The sequence below is a fragment of the Synchiropus splendidus genome, chromosome 11 (genome assembly GCF_027744825.2).
Source record: "Synchiropus splendidus isolate RoL2022-P1 chromosome 11, RoL_Sspl_1.0, whole genome shotgun sequence".
Classification (NCBI taxonomy): Eukaryota; Metazoa; Chordata; class Actinopteri; order Syngnathiformes; family Callionymidae; genus Synchiropus; species Synchiropus splendidus.
Window position 1 is genome coordinate 2,325,838 of NC_071344.1, and position 20,812 is coordinate 2,346,649.

The 20,812-nt window shown below is 43.6% G+C and overlaps 1 protein-coding gene and 1 long non-coding RNA gene across 2 annotated transcripts; one reads left to right on the forward strand and one right to left on the reverse strand.

Moving 5' to 3' along the window:
* Window positions 1–322: 322 nt before the first annotated feature.
* LOC128767758 (sodium channel protein type 4 subunit alpha B-like) lies at window positions 323–19,947 on the reverse strand. Its single transcript, XM_053880033.1, is given in 37 exon segments — window positions 323–1,287; window positions 1,940–2,017; window positions 2,089–2,157; window positions 2,234–2,377; window positions 2,455–2,601; window positions 3,227–3,352; window positions 3,416–3,516; window positions 3,903–4,110; window positions 6,717–7,049; window positions 7,702–7,779; window positions 7,851–7,995; window positions 8,058–8,679; window positions 8,748–9,018; window positions 9,098–9,202; window positions 9,402–9,539; window positions 9,602–9,655; window positions 10,028–10,312; window positions 11,723–11,845; window positions 11,910–12,083; window positions 12,159–12,313; window positions 12,380–12,491; window positions 13,060–13,446; window positions 13,749–14,105; window positions 14,282–14,383; window positions 14,529–14,600; window positions 15,318–15,580; window positions 15,583–15,754; window positions 15,757–15,954; window positions 16,011–16,152; window positions 16,225–16,288; window positions 17,279–17,521; window positions 17,681–17,772; window positions 17,849–17,977; window positions 18,092–18,181; window positions 18,260–18,378; window positions 18,445–18,582; window positions 19,801–19,947. Coding segments are annotated over 37 exon segments (6,471 nt in total). The 5' UTR covers window positions 19,933–19,947; the 3' UTR covers window positions 323–984.
* LOC128767572 (uncharacterized) lies at window positions 5,289–5,779 on the forward strand. The gene is made up of 2 exons (XR_008416141.1): window positions 5,289–5,552; window positions 5,624–5,779. It is a non-coding gene; the product is annotated as an uncharacterized LOC128767572 (long non-coding RNA).
* Window positions 19,948–20,812: the final 865 nt, after the last annotated feature.

A 20,812-nucleotide genomic window follows, 5' to 3' on the forward strand; every position in this document is an offset into this window, starting at 1 on the left:
GCAACACAAGGGCAGCCTAAGGGTCAATAAATGCTGATGTCATTGCTCTTCATTCTTCATTATGATGTGTTGGTGAATGTCATCACAACTTTATGTTGACGGTGATGAGGCAAATTGTAATCACGACCAGAAAAGTGCAGTGACCTTTCTTGGTGCCCAGGCCTGGCCATTGAGGTAGCACTCATAGCGACGTCCGCCAGAGGGCAGTAGAGCCAAGAGTCAGACAGACAGGTGAGGAATGGAAGATGGTGAAAGTGTCAACTGCAGCAGACATTTGACATTTCTAGAGTGACCCGCCCAACATTGCACACCACACAGCAAGAGCAGGCAAGAATTAATCAGACCCTTTAATTCATGAATATGAAGAAACAAAAAGAAATCAAATTTCAGCGTTTATGGTAAATTCATGTCAAGAGTTAACAGAAAGAGAGAAGCATGGCAAGATGAAAAAACAAAACCAAGAAAGTCAATACGTCACACATATTAAACCATATTCCGATTCATTGTTGATTTTCTAAATGGCTATTCATGAAATATTATTTGCAGGGAGGGAAACTACAGTATTTCAAGAGATTAACCCACATAAAATGCAAAAAAAGAAAAGAAAACTTTTAACAAGAATTTTAACAATAGATAAAACTCTTACACTTATTTGCTCGGTCAAAAGTTTTGACAAACCTTCTTAGTCTTTTTTATTCTTAAGTCACCTGCTGGAAAACCATTTCAGGTGACGACCTCTTGAAGCTCATCGTGACAATGTGAGCAACGCAGTTATCAGAGTGACAGGAGTCTATTTTGACGAGTCTAAAATATTAAAATATTTTCTGCATTTTTTGCTGGGAAAATAGCCAACCAAAAGCATTCAATGAGAGGCTTGTCTCAACTTTTGACTGGTGTTAAATGCAAGAGAAACCGAGGCCAGTAAAAGAAAGGCGCTATGAGAGGATACAGCCAACCAAAAGACCAAAGTGTCTTCAAGCGCCTTCAGATAACGGACTCTTTCAGGTTCCTTTCTGCCAGTGAACTTCTCGGCTGAGCGGTCGGAGCTGAATACAAGACTAACTCGCTCTGAAGCTCTACTTGATCTGGGTTGAATTGAAATCCTGAGCTGTTGTCTTGTTCAGTCGACAGCTTATTTGACGTCCCCATTATCTTCTCTCTGTATTTACACGACGCAAGCTTGAGAGTTCTCTGAAGAAGATGCTTCCTGAAAGCTCGCTGTATCACTGTAGCAGAAACCTCCTCCTGCTTCCGGCGCAGAGTGCTACTGATGGGCTCGTACGACACCTGCAGACAAGAGTTATCTGGTCACAGTGATCTAAAAGTTGATGAGTATAAAAACAACTGAAATAAAAATAGAAGAAAGCGGTACAGAGTATCCTGACAAGCAAAGAGCTTCCCAACTTCTTTACAGTCATTGGACGACTTGTGAATGTGGTGTGTCAATTATACAAATGTCAAATTTTCAATCCTCTTCTTGCTTAAATAATGAAAATACTACAGTTAACTTTAACGCGGCCTGTAGGCAGGTATAGCTCCTTCAGACAACTGGAATAGTACCATTGATAACGCTGCATGGACCAGCAAGCAAGGAACATTTCTGAGGCTGAATTTATTTAAGGACGGATTAAGTGGAGCTGCAATGAGTGAGGACCCGAAAAGTGACAGCATTGAGGCTTGTTGAAGCAGACGCAGTGTTTACGGTACTTTGACTTGGTGGGTGTGGTCAATTAAGGTGGTTGTACGGACGGGTGTAGACGTTTACGTGAAAATTGTAACATTTGAAACATGAATAAGAAGAAGAAATGCAGGAAAACAACAGCATAAAAGGTTTGTAGAATTGGATTGGACTTGGTTCCTGACTCCTGGAATGCATTGTTTCCCTGTGCTTTCCTGTCGGGAACTAAATACACCCAACTAAGCCATATGGAAACCAAACCTTAGATGGGTTGTTTGCCATGAACTTCTCCTCCATACTTGTCTTCAGAGCATCCATCTGTCCTGAATCTCCAAGCACCTACGCAGATGTGATATTTTAAAGCTGGTGTGAACTGACAAACTGTAACCATGGGGATACAGTGGAGTCACCTCGGCAGTGAGAGCCAGCAGGAGGTCCAGGCAGTGAATCCGATCTCCTGGAACTAGTGGAAGATCCATCTGGATCGGTTTGACAGTGTTTGGTTTAGGACATCAGTAACAATCCTTCACATATTCACACACACACACTTCAGACCAGCTTCTTCGCCTCAAAAAAGCTCTTTAAGTGTCTCATCTGCCAGATTCCAATGGCCACCAAGATAAGGGTCTGAACGATGGACCACCACAAAACACGTTGGTTGGTGCTCTCGCTGGTCTGGCGGAAACGCTCTTCACGGTACTGCAAGCAAAAAAAGAAGGGAATGTCACACATCTCAATGGAAAGACAAAGAGAGCGTTACTACGCCAGTGACTGACCCTTTGGTAGTTCTGCTCTTTCTGGATCTGGTCCACTTGTTCCACCAGCTGTCGCACTCTCAGCTGCAGCTCGGTCAGTTTATCTTTGGCAGCGATCTCAGCATAGTTGTTGGCATGTTCTCCAACCTGTATGTCAAGGTGGACCCTCTAGAGCAAATCATAGAAGAGCAGAGACCCAGATCAGCAGGTCACATCAAAATCCACTGTGACGATAGAAGAGATTACTGTCAAGGCTGGAACTCCCATGACAGAACTGGTGCCAAACTCTTATTAGCTAGAAGAGCTCCTTCTTGACAACTTCAATAGTGTGCGTTTGTGAGAGCTAGTGTGGTGGAGGGTTTGATGACTTCACGCCTGGAAACTTGACCAGTGTTAAATGAAAAATAATTGTACCGAGTCAGTCAAAATATGATTTCAAAACAGAACTTCATCATATAGCTTCATTTGAAGAAAGCATGGCAATCATCACACAACTTGAGGAAAACCAACGAGAACTATTCAAGCAGTGACTTTCACAAGCAAAAACAATAATATGTCATTATCTGTATTTTCTGTAAATAGATTAGAAAGATTTTTATTTCACTCAAAGAAAGTTACACTGATGGTCCTCAAAACTGATGCCAGCACAACAACCCTCCTCACTTCATCTCCCATCTCTACCCATGTGACATCCATTCACAGATGATAAATATAAAGAATACAATCAGCTTTACACTGTGGTCGTGTCCCACTGGAAGCACAAAAGTGGCAGCAGTGCAGGCAACTTGCTTACCAACATGCCCCCAGCAAACAGGGCAAACTTGGTGGAGTTGGAGTGCAGACAGATCTGGTGCTCGCCTGGTGTGTGCGACGTGAAGGTGAACCGACCCTCGGAACCGTACTGCCGGGACAGAATCACCTGCGAGAAACAATTCAATCAGCACGATAAGGAAGCAACAACCTTGGCCACATCTGGACTGACCTTATCATCAGGGTCTTTGACCTCCACAAACATTCCAAAACCCTGAGTGGCAGGAAGATACTCCTCCCTTTGCTTGTCATAAAGATGTGTACGGTAGTTCCCTGTTTTGGGGGAGTGGGACAGATACAAGAGACTCACACCAAAGCGCCACAATTTAGCCCCGAAGTTTGACTCGCATCACTGCAGATGATCAAGAGCCTTTAAACATATACCGCAGTTATTGAACACGCAGTGGGACTTTGTCACGGGAAACTACAGGAGAATTGCAAACTTAAACCACAACAAGACGAACTTGATTGAGCAAGTGTCACTGCGGACCAGGACCGAATCAAATCCAACAAGTCATCGCAACATTCTCAAGTCGACAGAAAGTTAAGTACCGCATCATTTAGAATGACCAGCACCGAAGAGGAACTAAAGTTTCCGGTCAAGTCAAAGCATTCCGGCTAACAACTGGCGTTAGCAGTTAGCCCACTTCCGCACTCACCGATAATCATGGTCTCATCGGGAATCTCCTCGATGAAACATTTCTTCTCCGTCTCTCCGATATGAAAGTAGAGAGACGAGACCAAAAGGGGGAAAAGGTTCACAAACGCAAACGACAGCACCGTTTTTCGGATTATCAGACACGCCATCCTGCTAGCACAGACTTCCACTGAGTCTGCGCGGCGATAACAAGGCCACGTCACTGGTGGCTGGGTTCACGCACGCACATGCGTAATGTGCTCGTCACTGCCCTGTGTGCCACTGTCACTGCCCTATTTGCTTCTTCATCCCGTTTTGCTTCCAGGGCTCAGTTTTATGACGTCATTTCCTGGACGCATGCGCACATTGGAATTTCAAGACGTAATTTCCTGTCCACATGCGCACATGGGTGTCGCTGCTTGACACATAAATTAGAATAAAATTAGCAACGTCATTGCGCCACGCCTCACTACACACTCGTATTTCATCAAGAGAAGCAGAATTTGAATTACTAAAGTACTACGCCGACGCATTAACTGTATTTTAACCTTATTTTAAATATATCACATTTGACCTGTATTCAACAATTCGGATATTTTAACAAGATTTCAGATAAAATAATTGATCTTTCTGTGCAATTTGCACGCAGTTTTCTATCTTGCCTACGATGTTTTGTATATAAAATAAGTTTAGTCATTTATAAATAATGTTGGTGTGTTTTCATGTTTTGTTAATAAAATGTAATCCTCAGAAAAGTTGTGATTCAATGAAAAAGACGTTTGTCCTGTTGTTTATTTGGTTGCAATAAACCAAATTAACCACTGAGACCTCGTAGGCAAGATAGAAAACGGCGTGCAAATTGCACAGAAAGATCCAATTATTTTATCTGAAATCTGTGACAATCAGTGATGTTTGTAAAATGTCCACTAGGTGTCGATAGAGAAAAATAAATAAACAAGAAGAAGGACTAACAGGCTATAAGATGAACAAATAAACAAGGTGACCATCACAAAAGTTTCCTTTGGACGATTCATCAAACAAAACAAAATCTTGTTAAAATATCCGAATTGTTGAATACAAGTCAAATGTAGTGATATATATAAAATAAGGTTAAAATACAGTTAATGCGTCGGCGTAGTACTTTAGTAATTCAAATTCTGCTTCTCTTGATGAAATACGAGTGTGTAGTGAGGCGTGGCGCAATGACGTTGCTAATTTTATTCTAATTTATGTGTCAAGCAGCGACACCCATGTGCGCATGTGGACAGGAAATTACGTCTTGAAATTCCAATGTGCGCATGCGTCCAGGAAATGACGTCATAAAACTGAGCCCTGGAAGCAAAACGGGATGAAGAAGCAAATAGGGCAGTGACAGCCACCCCGACCTGATCTGGCACCCGGAAGTAACGTTTATAATGGGGGCGAGAGGTTGCGACACCAGCCGTGTTCATAAAGATACAAGCGTAGCTTAATTTAATGAATACACCGTTGAGGCCTGCGATGTCTGTTATGTACTTCTAATGACGCATGTTCTCATACTGAACACAGCAGAAGTTATCATCATGCTCAGCTGCCAGTTGAAGTAGTAGAGGGAAGCAACACACATTACATTGTCCCATCACAATGATCCTGGATTGCAAGAGTCAAGTCGAGCAGGCTTGTTACACCAGAGGTGAGTGCTGTGCCGGTTTAAGCATGAAGCCAAAGATGATCAACTTATGCCCACTGTGCTTTTCTCATCAGTTGACACTGGAGATAAAGGCTGCACTCGGCTGGAAAACTGCTCTCGTCCTGGATGGGTCTGCTGCAGTAAGAGACTATGCAATGCTTGAGCAGCCAATTCGACCGCATGCAACACAAGGGCAGCCTAAGGGTCAATAAATGCTGATGTCATTGCTCTTCATTCTTCATTATGATGTGTTGGTGAATGTCATCACAACTTTATGTTGACGGTGATGAGGCAAATTGTAATCACGACCAGAAAAGTGCAGTGACCTTTCTTGGTGCCCAGGCCTGGCCATTGAGGTAGCACTCATAGCGACGTCCGCCAGAGGGCAGTAGAGCCAAGAGTCAGACAGACAGGTGAGGAATGGAAGATGGTGAAAGTGTCAACTGCAGCAGACATTTGACATTTCTAGAGTGACCCGCCCAACATTGCACACCACACAGCAAGAGCAGGCAAGAATTAATCAGACCCTTTAATTCATGAATATGAAGAAACAAAAAGAAATCAAATTTCAGCGTTTATGGTAAATTCATGTCAAGAGTTAACAGAAAGAGAGAAGCATGGCAAGATGAAAAAACAAAACCAAGAAAGTCAATACGTCACACATATTAAACCATATTCCGATTCATTGTTGATTTTCTAAATGGCTATTCATGAAATATTATTTGCAGGGAGGGAAACTACAGTATTTCAAGAGATTAACCCACATAAAATGCAAAAAAAAAGAAAAGAAAACTTTTAACAAGAATTTTAACAATAGATAAAACTCTTACACTTATTTGCTCGGTCAAAAGTTTTGACAAACCTCAGTCTTTTTTATTCACCTGCTGGAAAACCATTTCAGGTGACGACCTCTTGAAGCTCATCGTGACAATGTGAGCAACGCAGTTATCAGAGTGACAGGAGTCTATTTTGAAGAGTCTAAAATATTAAAATATTTTCTGCATTTTTTGCTGGGAAAATAGCCAACCAAAAGCATTCAATGAGAGGCTTGTCTCAACTTTTGACTGGTGTTAAATGCAAGAGAAACCGAGGCCAGTAAAAGAAAGGCGCTATGAGAGGATACAGCCAACCAAAAGACCAAAGTGTCTTCAAGCGCCTTCAGATAACGGACTCTTTCAGGTTCCTTTCTGCCAGTGAACTTCTCGGCTGAGCGGTCGGAGCTGAATACAAGACTAACTCGCTCTGAAGCTCTACTTGATCTGGGTTGAATTGAAATCCTGAGCTGTTGTCTCCATAAAACAATTGAAATCTCCGACCAAGAAGGCTTTCCTTTTCAGTCGACAGCTTATTTGACGTCCCCATTATCTTCTCTCTGTATTTACACGATGCAAGCTTGAGAGTTCTCTGAAGAAGATGCTTCCTGAAAGCTCGCTGTATCACTGTAGCAGAAACCTCCTCCTGCTTCCGGCGCAGAGTGCTACTGATGGGCTCGTACGACACCTGCAGACAAGAGTTATCTGGTCACAGTGATCTAAGAGTTGATGAGTATAAAAACAACTGAAATAAAAATAGAAGAAAGCGGTACAGAGTATCCTGACAAGCAAAGAGCTTCCCAACTTCTTTACAGTCATTGGACGACTTGTGAATGTGGTGTGTCAATTATACAAATGTCAAATTTTCAATCCTCTTCTTGCTTAAATAATGAAAATACTACAGTTAACTTTAACGCGGCCTGTAGGCAGGTATAGCTCCTTCAGACAACTGGAATAGTACCATTGATAACGCTGCATGGACCAGCAAGCAAGGAACATTTCTGAGGCTGAATTTATTTAAGGACGGATTAAGTGGAGCTGCAAGGAGTGAGGACCCGAAAAGTGACAGCATTGAGGCTTGTTGAAGCAGACGCAGTGTTTACGGTACTTTGACTTGGTGGGTGTGGTCAATTAAGGTGGTTGTACGGACGGGTGTAGACGTTTACGTGAAAATTGTAACATTTGAAACATGAATAAGAAGAGGAAATGCAGGAAAACAACAGCATAAAAGGTTTGTAGAATTGGATTGGACTTGGTTCCTGACTCCTGGAATGCATTGTTTCCCTGTGCTTTCCTGTCGGGAACTAAATACACCCAACTAAGCCAGATGGAAACCAAACCTTAGATGGGTTGTTTGCCATGAACTTCTCCTCCATACTTGTCTTCAGAGCATCCATCTGTCCTGAATCTCCAAGCACCTACGCAGATGTGATATTTTAAAGCTGGTGTGAACTGACAAACTGTAACCATGGGGATACAGTGGAGTCACCTCGGCAGTGAGAGCCAGCAGGAGGTCCAGGCAGTGAATCCGATCTCCTGGAACTAGTGGAAGATCCATCTGGATCAGTTTGACAGTGTTTGGTTTAGGAATGCGGAGTGGATCTTTCAAGGCGTCACAGAAGTCGGACAGTTCGCTGAAAGAGTGAGGCCTGTTACTTTCGCTGTGTCAGAGACTCAAACCTTGCTCAGGACTGACCTGTACTGGATGAACTGTGACGCATCGGGGTCAAACTTTTCCCATGTCTCGTAAAACATTTCAAAGTCATCCTCGCACAGCGGGTCACTGCTCTCCTCAGTGGCCACGTTAAAGTTCTCCAGGATGATGGCGATGTACATGTTGACCACAACGAGAAAAGACATGATGATGTAGCTTGTGAAGAAGACTATACCCACAGCTGGACTCCCGCAGTTTCCTCTAACTGACGTGCCAGGGTTCTCGTGGTTGGGGTCGCAGTCCGGAGGCAGGTTCATGATGGGACTGAGGAGACCGTCCCAACCAGCAGATGTGGTGATCATGAACAGACAGATCATGCTGTTTCCAAACGTCTCAAAGTTGAACATGTCATCTATCATGCCCTCCTTCTTCACATAAGCAAAGTTGGACATGCCAAAGATGGAGAAGATGAACATGATCAGGAAAAGAAGGAGCCCGATGTTGAAAAGGGCAGGAAGCGACATCATCAAGGCAAAAAGCAGAGTGCGGATACCCTTGGCTCCACGAATGAGCCGAAGGATCCTCCCGATGCGCGCCAGGCGGATGACACGGAAGAGCGTGGGTGAGACAAAGTACTTCTCAATGAGGTCAGCAAGCAGCAGACCTGCAGAAGACAGGCAGAGAGTCCGTCACCGTCAAAGACGAGGCCTTCCTCACATGCCACTCACTGACCAACGATGGACAGGATGACCACCACAAAGTCAAAAACGTTCCACCCAACCGAAAAGTAGTGTCGACGAAGCGCAAGCAGCTTCAGGATACACTCAGAAGTGAAGAAGATGATGAAGATCAGGTTGAGCCAAAAGAGGATTTCCTCCTTCTCCTGACTCTGCTCGTCTGTCTCCACCATCATTGTCACCATGTTCAGGCAGATTAACACCATAATGAAGATGTCGAAGAACTGCGTGGTGACCAGGTCAAAGGCCAAGGCCTGAAGTTGATTCTGTGGAAAACACACAAAAGTTTCCACAGAGACGAAGGCGCATTGAGACGTTGTAACGTAGCGTAGCTTTGAAACTGACCTCTGGTCGAGGAACTGGCTTTTGGGGCTTCTTGGAACCCAGTTTCTTCATGGCGTTGTAATACTTCTTCTGTTCTTCTGTCATAAAAATGTCTGTTCCCCCTAAGTACAGCAGAGAATACATCTATTACACCTCAAAAAATCTCCCGCTCAGAACTGGGAGATGTAAAATGAAATTGTTCATTCCACTACTCAGTGTTTTGACATAAAGAAGTTGTTTTGATCCATTCGTATTTGATGCCCAATGGAAATGTGTGTGTGTGTGTGTGTGTGTTTGAGGTGCATGTATTGGAGGTGGGACTCATCTTTGCTTTCTGCTGGTTGAAGTTGTCAATGATCACTCCGATGAAGAGGTTGAGGGTGAAAAATGATCCAAAAATGATGAAACAGACAAAGTACAAGTACATATACAGATTGGCCTCGTATTCTGGCTGTAACTCCACCTACAAGTAAAAGGGTTAAAGGTCAAAGTTATCTTGCTGACAAGGCCGTTTGGTCCACTTGCCTCTCTGGAATCCACAGCAGCGTACATGATCTCCATCCAGCCTTTGAATGTGGCCTGATGAAACACAATTTGCTTTTAGCTTTTACTCGGCAGAGAGTGTCAGGTTAATGTGCCCTGCCTGAGTTCTGGAGTGTGTGGGGGCTCGTTTATCCTACTTTGTGGGGACCAATTCTTGATAAAGCACTGTTCTTGTGAGGATTCTTGGTTAAGGTGAGCCATGTGATTTGGATGGTTTAGGTTTAGGGCGAGGGGCTGGGGAAAGGGTGATATCAATATTGGCCCTCACTAAGATAGGAAGACAAACGTGTGTGTGTGTGTGTGCACATCCTTCTGTGTCTGTAAATACAGAAACGTGTGTCTCTTTGTGCAAGTTATGATTCATTTCATGAGAATAAACCTTCAAATACTGGTGTAGTAGAAACTGACCACTTGCAGCAGAGACAGATAGCCCATTCCAACGTTGTCAAAGTTAATCTTGACATTCTTCCAGCGGACATCGGTGTAGTTTTCCTCGATCAGGTGGCGACACTCTGACTTGTTAGAGATGGTTTCAGCTGGAAACATCTCTTCAGACGTCTCATTGAAACAGTAATAAAACTTCCCGGCAAATAAGTTGACTCCCATGATGCTGAATATCAGCCAGAAGATGAGACACACAAGCAGAACATTCAGAATGGAAGGAATGGCCCCCACCAGGGCATTGACCACCACCTATGGAGAAGGGAAAAGGTCACGTTGCAATTACCTGACAATAGCTTGATGTCGTCACATCATGGGGCGGTCATTATCATCATCATGGAGGAGCGCTCGCAATTTTCTGAATAAAATTCTATACTCTATATAAATGATGTACTGCAAGAATGACAGGATGTATATCGATATAGTTTCATATTCAATATTTCAGGCTGAATAGAACAAGAGACCTCAGTCTAACAGGGCTTCTGAAAACAATCAGAACCACTGTCATACTGTAGTTTGTTGTGTGTGCCAGCCCTCACGTATATAATGTTATTAATGTTCCCGTCTGTACTTCCCCCTGAGAAGTTTCCACTTAACCGCTTACTGCTGGAGCGCAGCAGAAGCACACGCAGCTTCAGACCATCCAGTATATTCATAGTCGAGCGACAGGGCTACATGCACATTGTCCAGCTAGTGGAGTCAGACTGAAAGAAATTCCAATTTCTCCCCCATAGTCGCACAACAGCTCCAATTATTCAGTTTTCTGAGACGTCACGTAACCGTTGCTTGCTGGTCCACAGTCAGTCAAAAGCACAACAATGACTGTGGTTATGCAGAGTGTAGCCCGACTCAGGCAGCAGCTCGATTAAGCCACCGAGTCCAATTGCGTCATGTTCTCCCGGTTAGATAAGTCGAATTACTGAGCAATGCACCTCGGTGACGAGGGGTGTTGCTGTGAGCTCTTCAGTCCTTCCAGTTCCTTTTGACAGCGAGACAGTTTAACTTCAGAGGTCCAGAATCAGCGCCTCAGAGCGATGGTTCAATGCCGTCACCGTCATGAATCATCGTCCAAGATGGAATAAACTGGCAAGTTTCTGATTAATATTAAATATTCTGAAGATTCTGTATCACAAGAATCATAGTTGTGGAGTATCTGAAGAACAGAGTCGCGCTTTTGATTACTTGAGCCTCGACTCACCTAGCAACCATGCTAACGGTTGCTAACGTGGTGGTACTGTCATCTTCTTCGAACCAACAAATCACGTCTTATGAGAACTAAGGATCAAAACGACCAGAGTGAAGTTGAAGACAAACATACTCATCTACAAATCATTGTCGTCGTGAGTTACAAAACGCAGCTGATATCAGGTTTGTCATGTGTAAGACCCACACATCTGGTTACACACACGACTTCTCTATTGTATAGAAGGTCAGTAGACATCATTATACCGTCATTATTTTACGAGTTAGCATAGCATAACATAGCTGAAGCTTGCGTCATCGTTGAGCTAACTGGCTACATGCTAGATCTCTCCAGTAGTCGGACTAAGCTGTTTACGAACATTGTAAAAGTCCAGATTTTAGTCAGACTAATGCAATAAGTTGATTTTCCACGCCGTCATGTAACCGCAGTCATTGAGTCAGCAAGGCTTCCTTTTTCACCTTCATGCCTTCGAAGCGAGAAAGAGCCCTCAGAGGTCTTAGCGCTCGCAGCGTCCTCAGCGACTTAATAGCTCCCAGTTCTGAGTACCCCAGAAGGTTAGCGGTCAGTGACACGAGGGAGACCTGGAGCAAGAGAGAAAAATTCAGTGTGACTTCGATCACTGCAGGGCTAACTGCTGATACCAACATCTACGATGAGAAAATCCAACCAGCACCAGGCGTTTGTAAAGTAGGTCTTCAGTCCAAACGCAATCCACTTCAGAATCATCTCAACAACAAAGACAAACGTGAAGACCTGATCGGAGAACTCCAGCACCGTTTTAATGGTCTGTTTCTGATCCAGGTAGATATCTTCAAAGGCCTAAACACACACACAGAGGGGTCAGCCAGATATTCACTGGTCATATCCGTTTTTAAGACATTTCTGTGTTGATACCAGAGCGCCACTGCTCAGCAGGATCATGAAGATGATGAAAGTCTCAAAGTAGTTGTGTTCCACAATTGCGAAGCAAGTTCTCCTGAGTCTCCATATCCATTGTCCAGCTCCTCTGGACGTATCAATGTTCAGAGGAGGACAGGCCTTGTAGCAGTCTGGAGCAACAACGCGTAAAACACTGTCAGTGTGTGAGAAGGACAGACGTACAGTCAGATACCAACCTTCAGTGCAGCAGTCCTCTGGCTCCGTTCCTTCATCATCACCATCATCATCTTCATCCTCCAGATTCTCGCACTGCTTCTGAATGGAACTGCAAATTGAAGACTCGTCGTCCTACGTAGAGGAATGAAACGGGTTCGGAAGTAGCCATTTTCAGATTATAATCCAATACTAAATCACTAAATGGTTCAACGGCGTCACTGTCATGGATCGTCATCATCGTCAAACACGCAGGTCTTAGGAATAAACTTGCAAGTTTCTGAATACATTGAAATATCCCCGAGATTGAGTTGTGTATGTATTCAAGAATGATAGATGTGGAGTATCTGAAGTAGAGAGTTTCGCTTTTGATCACCGTTGTGAGCCTCGACTCACCTAGCAACCATGCTAACACTTGCTAACATGGTGGTAATGTCTTAGACTTAGACTAGACTTAGACTTTCTTCATTGTCATTGCACTATAATGCAACGAAATTTCGGCCTGAGGCCTCCGGTTTCCAAAAACAAAACTATATGTCCAAAAATAAATCATCATCAATAAGTCATAAATAAGTCATCTCCTTAAACCAACAAATCATGTCTTGTTATATTTTGGTGAGAAGTAAGGATCAAATCGGCCAGCACGAAGGAAGTTGAAGACAAAACTGAAAGTCAGAACTCAAACATCCGAGCCCAAAGTCACCTGTGACGTTTCATCCATGTATTCAGACTGACAGTCGGACTCAGCTTCAGCTATTGGGACTTTCACATCTCCGAGACGGCCGTCAACAGAACGACATCCGAGGGCCAGTACATCTGAGCTTAATGCGAAAAACTCAGTGTTCTCTTTGTTGTTCATTGTCTTTGGTCCATCCGGGGGTCTCGTCATATTGCCTTGGTTTGTAGTGCCCAACCTCCGGGATCTGAAGACACGCTCCAGCAGACCCATCACCCAGGATTTCAGGCATGAGACAAAGCTATTTATCCGGTTCACTGCAAGCTGCAGGTTATTTTCCCCTTCTTCTTCTACAGTGACAAGATTATCGCCACTGAAGGAGCTCAAAAGCAAGGCCAGGAACAGATTGAGGACCTGGAAGAAAAGAAGACAGAGGTTCAGCACAACTACAAGGTCATGAAGGCACGATGACTCTGATGGGTTTATAAGGAAGCTTAGTGGGACAAAAGAGATCTAGGCTGAAGACGAAGTAGTTTACTTGAAACCCGAGATGCAAGTCAAGTAAGTGGATGAGCAGTGGGCTAGTGCCATGATATGGATGGTTAGATTCATCCTGACATGGATTCACTGATGTTCAAAAACATTATTGTGAGCTCTTGAAATGGACCAGGCACACATCGGTTTTGTATAATGTGCCAGATACAGTAAGTACTTACCACCAGGTTCCCTATGACCAAGACCATCATGAAGACAACCAGGCACATGGCCTGACCAGCCACCTCCATGCAGTCCCACATGGTCTCGATCCACTCTCCACACAGCACCCTGAAGATGATCAAGAAGGCGTGGAAGAAGTCATTCATGTGCCAGCGGGGAAGCTCGCAGTCCTCTGAGATGCGACAAACGCAGTCTTTGTAGCTTTTCCCAAAAAGCTGCATGCCAACGACGGCAAAGATGAAGACTATGATGGCGAGAACCAGTGTCAGGTTCCCAAGCGCACCCACTGAGTTCCCAATGATCTTGATCAACATGTTGAGTGTGGGCCAGGACTTGGCTAACTTGAACACTCTCATCTGAGTGGAAGGCAAACAGGAAAGAGAAGAGTGAGGGACGGTTGTTTGGGGGAAGAAAACAGAAGAATTAGAGAAGACAAGGCTCAACAGAAAACATCTCAAGATGATGAGGACATGCGACTGACAGGAAATATTCAAACGATGGGAACAAGTCAAGGCGTGTACAGCAGACTGACCAGTCTGAAAGAGCGCAGGACTGACAGGCCTTGGACGTTTGCCAGTCCAAGTTCCACCAGGCTCATGGTGACAATGATGGAGTCAAATATGTTCCAGCCCACCTGGTAGCATGACAATGTGACAACAATTTTAAGCCATCTTTTTCTTGAGCTGATCCCTCCTGAACAACTTCATACTCGAAACGACAATGACTGGACTTTCAAGTTACTGACAAGAATATGGAAGTTTTAAAAGCAGGTGAAATACCTGGAAGTAGAAGTAGGGATCCATGGCCAGAAGCTTGAGAACCATTTCAGCTGTAAATATTCCTGTGAAGACCTGCAGAGGGGGTAGACAGTCAGTTCACCTGATTCTATACCAGTGTTTTTCAACCTTTTTTAAGCCACGGCGCACTTAAATCCGGATAAAACCACCCAAGGAAAACTCGGCCAAACCACACTTGAGCTTAGTCCAAGTTCCTGTGGAAAATCCCTTTTAATTTCTGAAAAAATTGTAGCTACTGACACTCAGATATTTTGGCATTTGGTGTTATGCATTTAGTTTTTTGCAATCTTTTAAGGAATGAGACAATCTTTGCTAGTCTACAAGTATCAGTTAAGTTTTGAAGTGAGACATTAGCCGTTAGCTCTGTTAGCTCTGCCAGTTCTGCGTGCAGACAGTCTTTGGTGTCACAGGTCTGCTAAGGAACACTCCATCATTTTGTCATGAAGGTTTGTGGTCAAGTTAGAGGTGCATCAGATTTAAAAACAGATGGAAGTTATGTGTTTGACTGGCTTCTTCGCTGTGAGTGGTAATAGAAGCATAGCTGCAGCATAGATTTATAGTGTATAGAAAGAACGTGACCAAATCCAAGTCATCTCCTCGCGTTGGTAGATCACCAACACATTCTGATTGTTCATGACTGAATGTCATCATATCGTCCACCTCTACTTCTGGACAAATTTGGATAAATCACTCGTGTGCCGCGGCACCCCTGTTGAAAAACGCTGTTCTAAACCATGAGTGGACTCATCTTGTGTGAGAGTGAAACCTGACCAGGTTCCCAACACTGAGCAGCTCCTCGAAATGTTCCGTCATGGGGTAGTGTTCCATGGCCATGAAGACGGTGTTGAGGATGATGCAGGTGGTGATGGCAAGGTCAAAAAAAGGGTCCATGACGAGAATGAGAAGTCTTTGTTTGATCCATCGCCAGCAGCTACAACAGTTCCACCTCAGGAAGACCTCAGCAAACAGGTACCAGCATGGAGAACATGGTCGCTGGTCTTCATCAAACTCTGAAACAAGCATTTGTGTTATTCAACAAAGCTTTTCAATATTGTAGAAATATGTATTTCTTCATGAGTGGAATGCCTGTGTGCACCTTCTTTTGATGTCAGTTGTTCACCATGGATTTGTGCTGTTGAACCTTCCTAAACAGACACACAATGCACACTGAAAACACGTGAGGAAAGGTTTGCCAGAGGTGTCAGCTCACCTGTTCCCTCATCTTCAGAGCCTCTAGAATCTGAGCGTACTCCTCCTCCTTTTGTTTGGCTTCTTCCAGGGTGGCCTGGTTCTGCTCGGCGTAGGCCATCGCGACCACAGCCAGGATGAGGTTTACCAGGTAGAAGGAGCCCAGAAATATGACCACCACAAAGAAAACCATGTAGGCCTTACCAGCTGCACGCAGTGTCTGTGGAGGCGTATGTGGTAGTCATGGTCAGTTGGAAAAAGACGTTATTTACTGACCAGGTGGAAGAGATTCTCCCAGAAATCCTGGGTCATCAGCCTGAATGAGGCCAGGAAAGCTGAACCGAAAGAGTCGTAATTGGTGTAGCCATAGTTTGGGTTCCTTCCTGCCTTCAGACAGACATAACCATCCGGACAGACCCTGAAGACATCACCGCAGCAAAAGTCTTGCTTCCTCTGCGTCACCACAAGCATCTTCAAATGATCCACTCACCCAGCATCGGAACTGTTGCCACACAACAACGCATCAGCCTGACCGGGAAGGTAATAGTGATTCGCTGTAATAGAGAAGAGGACCAACACCATCAGTCTCATCTCCATTACAGAATCAAACGAGATCAAAGGGGTTGAGGAAGACTAGTCAAGGTCGGTTAGTAACGGCACTGGGAAGCACCTTCAGAGGCCGACTTGACTGTCGATCATTTGTTCATTTATTATCATTTGTACAATTTATTATTTAGATCATTTATCATTATCCATTGACTTATCTTGCTTACATTTTATTTATTTTGTAATATTGTTTATTTAATCTGATCTAATCTAATCTAATCTAATCTAATCTAATCTAATCTAATCTAATCTAATCTAATCTAATCTAATCTAATCTAATCTAATCTAATCTAATCTAATGTAATCTAATCTAATCTAATCTAATGTCTTCTTCTTTTCCTTTCAGCTACTCCCTTCAGGGGTCACCACAGTGGATCATCTTCCTCCATCTCACCCTGTCCTCTGCTCCCTGTTCTCTCTCAAACCTCCAAACCTCATGTCCTCCTTCACCACCTCCATCACTCTCCTCTGTGGCCTTCCTCTCCACCTTCTGCCTGGCAGTTCCAACATCTCAACATCTTCCTACCTATGTACTGGCTCCCTCTCTCCTCTGTACATGTTCAAACCAACTCCATCGAGCCTCTCTGACTTGGTCTCCTCAACCTTCTTAAGCTCTACATACTGTAACTTCACCTGTCCCTCTCATTCACACACATGTATTCCGTCTTACTGCGGCTAACCTTCATTCCTCTCCTTTCTAAGGCAAACCTCCACCTCTCTAGCTGATCTTCCACTTGCTCCCTGCTCTCACCACAGATCACAATGTCATCAGCAAACATCATTGTCCAAGGGGCTTCTTGTCTAACCTCATCTGTCAACCTGTCCATCACCATGGCAAAGAGGAAGGGGCTCAGAGCTGAGCCTTGGTGCAGTCCCACCTCCAGTAATGTAATGTAATGTAATGTAATCTAAAGTAGATACTGAGATACAAATCTTACCAGGGTTGTTGATGTGCTCTTGATAATCAAAACTTCCCTCGCTCATGGTGTAACTATGGTTGCTACCGGCGCTGAGGTTAAAGGTTTGGTCACTCTGCATTAAAACACATTTCTGCCGCAGGTTCCCCATGAAGAGCTGAAGAGCGATCAGTGCAAAGACGCTCAGGCAGAAGACCGTGAGGATCATGACGTCGGCTAACTTCTTAACAGACTGGATCAGAGCTCCAACGATAGTCTTCAAGCCTGGGAGCAAAAATATGCAGTTACATAAGGGTATTGTTTGGCTAAAGTCTGTTTAGTAATCAGTTTTATAACGTATTGTAAAAGTCCCACTCTGATAAAGAAGGAAGATTTGGATCCAAGAATCAAATGCTATTTTCAGTCAGGATTTAACTCACGAACCAGGAATGACTGTGATGGTCTTCAGAGCCCGGAGGACTCGGAAAGTCCTCAATGCAGAAACGTTTCCCAAATCTACAAACTCTGTCAGATATCTATCGGAGAGAAGAAAGATTTCAAACTACATGGCATCTAATTTGAACGCTTTACGTCTTTAGTTTGATCTATTACGCCATGCTGATGACCATGAAGTCCAGCCAGTTCCAAGGGTCTCGCAGGAAAGTAAAAGGACCCACACAGAAGCCTCGAGACAGAACCTTGACCATAGCTTCAAAAGTGTAGATGGCGGTGAACACATATCTATTCAGAGACAGAAAGGAGGTTAGAAACTTTATGTATATATGATTTCTTTTCCATTTTCTTTGGAGTCTGGTGCCACCTTGGGAAGACATAAGTGAAGAAGGACAAACGTACTCGACTGTCTTGCTCCATGCTGGAGGGTCACTCATGGTCATGAAGACACAGTTGGTCAAAATTGTGACCATGATGAACAAGCTAAACAGAGTTGGGTCTTTAAGGAAAACAAAGGTATAATTGTCGTGCAGCAGCAGGAGCAGTCACGCTGTGCCACATCAAGGATATGAGTGAATGAGGACCTTAATGGCGAAGATCCTCAGAGGGTTCAGAGGGCTTAGCAGGTACAACGCAGGATCGGTATTAAATCGGTAGATGACGTTTCCTTTACTGATCACAATGAAAGTCTGTGGGAGAAAAGTCATTTCAGCAAATACTCTGTCCAAGTCAGTCAATGGGGTGTATAGACAGACCTTCTTTGCCTGATAGAAGGGGTCTATTTCTTCCAAGGGGATGTTGCGAAGGTCAGGTGGGGGGTCTCCATATATGAATGGAAGGGGTTTTCCAGCCTCCAGGTCACTGTTCGGCTGAGGACCATCTTGGTCTTCCTCCTGTAAATCATTCTCCTAAGCCTTAAAAGCCACACGCCGCTGTTTGCCAGTGTTGCTAACACACTACAAATAGATACAAACCACACTATATGTTTTCTTTGATGAAAAGGAGGACTGTCAACGTAAACCTGTGAAAAATGCATTAACTGTAGTAAATTGTCACGTGACTAATGTTTTTGATGTGTGAAGAGGAAAATTACGGATAATATGGAAGCAAAATTGTTTCAGACTTTGAAATGTATTTCATACTGAAATTGCATCACTGAATGTTTTTGCTTCATCAATCCACATCAAATCAAATTCAGTGGAAAAAACATTCAATGTTAATGTCAAATTACATTAAAAAAAAATCTGTGTTAAAAAAAAAGGAAAAAAGTTGATGTTAAAAAATGTTTTTAAATTCAATAATAAAAATTCAGTCAGCGATTTGACCAATGAGCTTATGGCCTGCTGGTCATGTGACAATGATGTTTCTCTGTGCAGCAAATGCGACAGCAATGGCAACGAACCAGAATAGTCTTAAACGTCAGTTTGTGGTGATAGTTTCATTAGTGCATGTAGTGATTCACATACACTAGTTGACAGCGCTTGCAGTGTATAAGTATTCAATGTTAAAAGTTCAGTGTAAAAAAAACATTCAATGTTTAAAATTCAATGTCAAAATAAATTTCCAAGTCTGATGAAGCAATTTATTTCCGTAGCTGAACATGTGAAGGTATTCTACATGGCACTTTCTGATCATATGATCAGAAGTGATTCTGAGCGTATGAGGGATGCAATTCTCTGCTTGATCCTCTCTTGTCCAAGTAACCCAGGCTCTAAAGGTCAGGAATGGATCTGGTGTGATCCCTGAGGCTGCGACAGACCCTGACCAATTCCAGTTTCTCTCCAGTCGTCTACAGGCGAGATCAGGTCTGCAGCCAAAAGGCACCTAATGTGGGTTTGATATGAATATGTATTTTGATACCATGACTTTCATTTGAATAAAGAGAAAGAACATCCAACTTGTAGAAATCAAACAACATGAGAGAAAGAAAAAAAAGTCTGATTTAGGGTGTGGATGATCCCCGTAGAGTGGATCAGAGTAGGAAATTTATGTCAGGCTTCAGTATTTCTTCAATCGCTCTGAGATAACGCTATGCCACTTTCTGCAGTTTTGTACGCACACTGTATGATGTGAACCTATTGACAGCCCAAGTGCAAACAGTGTCAGTGTACCTCAATGTTTTTCTCTTTGCAAGTGCGATGCCGCTGCTGCTCAGCCTCATAGCATTGCTGCGCCTCTAGCAGCAAAGACGGGGTGAGGCGCTTGAAAAGCTCGCTACCTGCTTTGGGGATGGCAGGGACCATCCTGCTGCTGTGCTGGGTCCACCTGCAAGTGAAAGCAGTCAGTCTTCATGTACAAGGTAAGCGTGAACGCGTTCAAAATAGATAGAGTTGGCTGTACATTGTTTGAAATTTGAAGCCGTCAGATCCAGTTTCTGCTCAGTCACTAACCAGTCGCCAAAGCCGACCCGGATATTCATACCAAAACAGGATGTTGCTGCAGTCACGTCATGTATGTACGTCAGGGCTGCCAACTCTCACGCGGTAGGAATGAGACTCATGCAAGGCTGTCATTTCTCACGCATGTCTGGCCGAGTTAATACATAAATATATAAATATTCAGATGCCACTAGATGGCACTGTCGTCTGTATAATGTTTTCCTTTGAGCTAATAGTTCAATTTTTTCAAGGGAAAAAATGTATCTATTTGACAGCCCAAAGAGTCGACACACAATGTGGAAGGAGGACTTCTGTGGCAAGGGTGATGAAAAAGTCTACTACTTTGACGTTCTGGATAGTTTTTGTTGCTGCGGTAGTAGTAGTAGTCACTGGAATCACATCCAATGATTTATGAAACTATAGTCATATTTCTTCTGAAAATACTTGTCAATGGAAGCAAATATAGTAGTGTAGAGATCTGAATGGAGCCTGGAGTCTCACAACGCATGTTCACATACATTGTAGCAAAGGGTTTTTCATCCTACACATGCAAGGCACTTGCCTCTCTGTACACACTCACCATTTGCTGCCGTCACACGGAGAAAACATAGCTGGTCTGATTACCCATGATTCAATGTTTCTGAGCAACATTCAACAAACTTTAATTTTGACTTTCATGAATAGGGAAACTAGAGCTAGAGCAAACTTTTATTGCAGGTTGTGTTAGAGGGAAAGAGAGAACCAG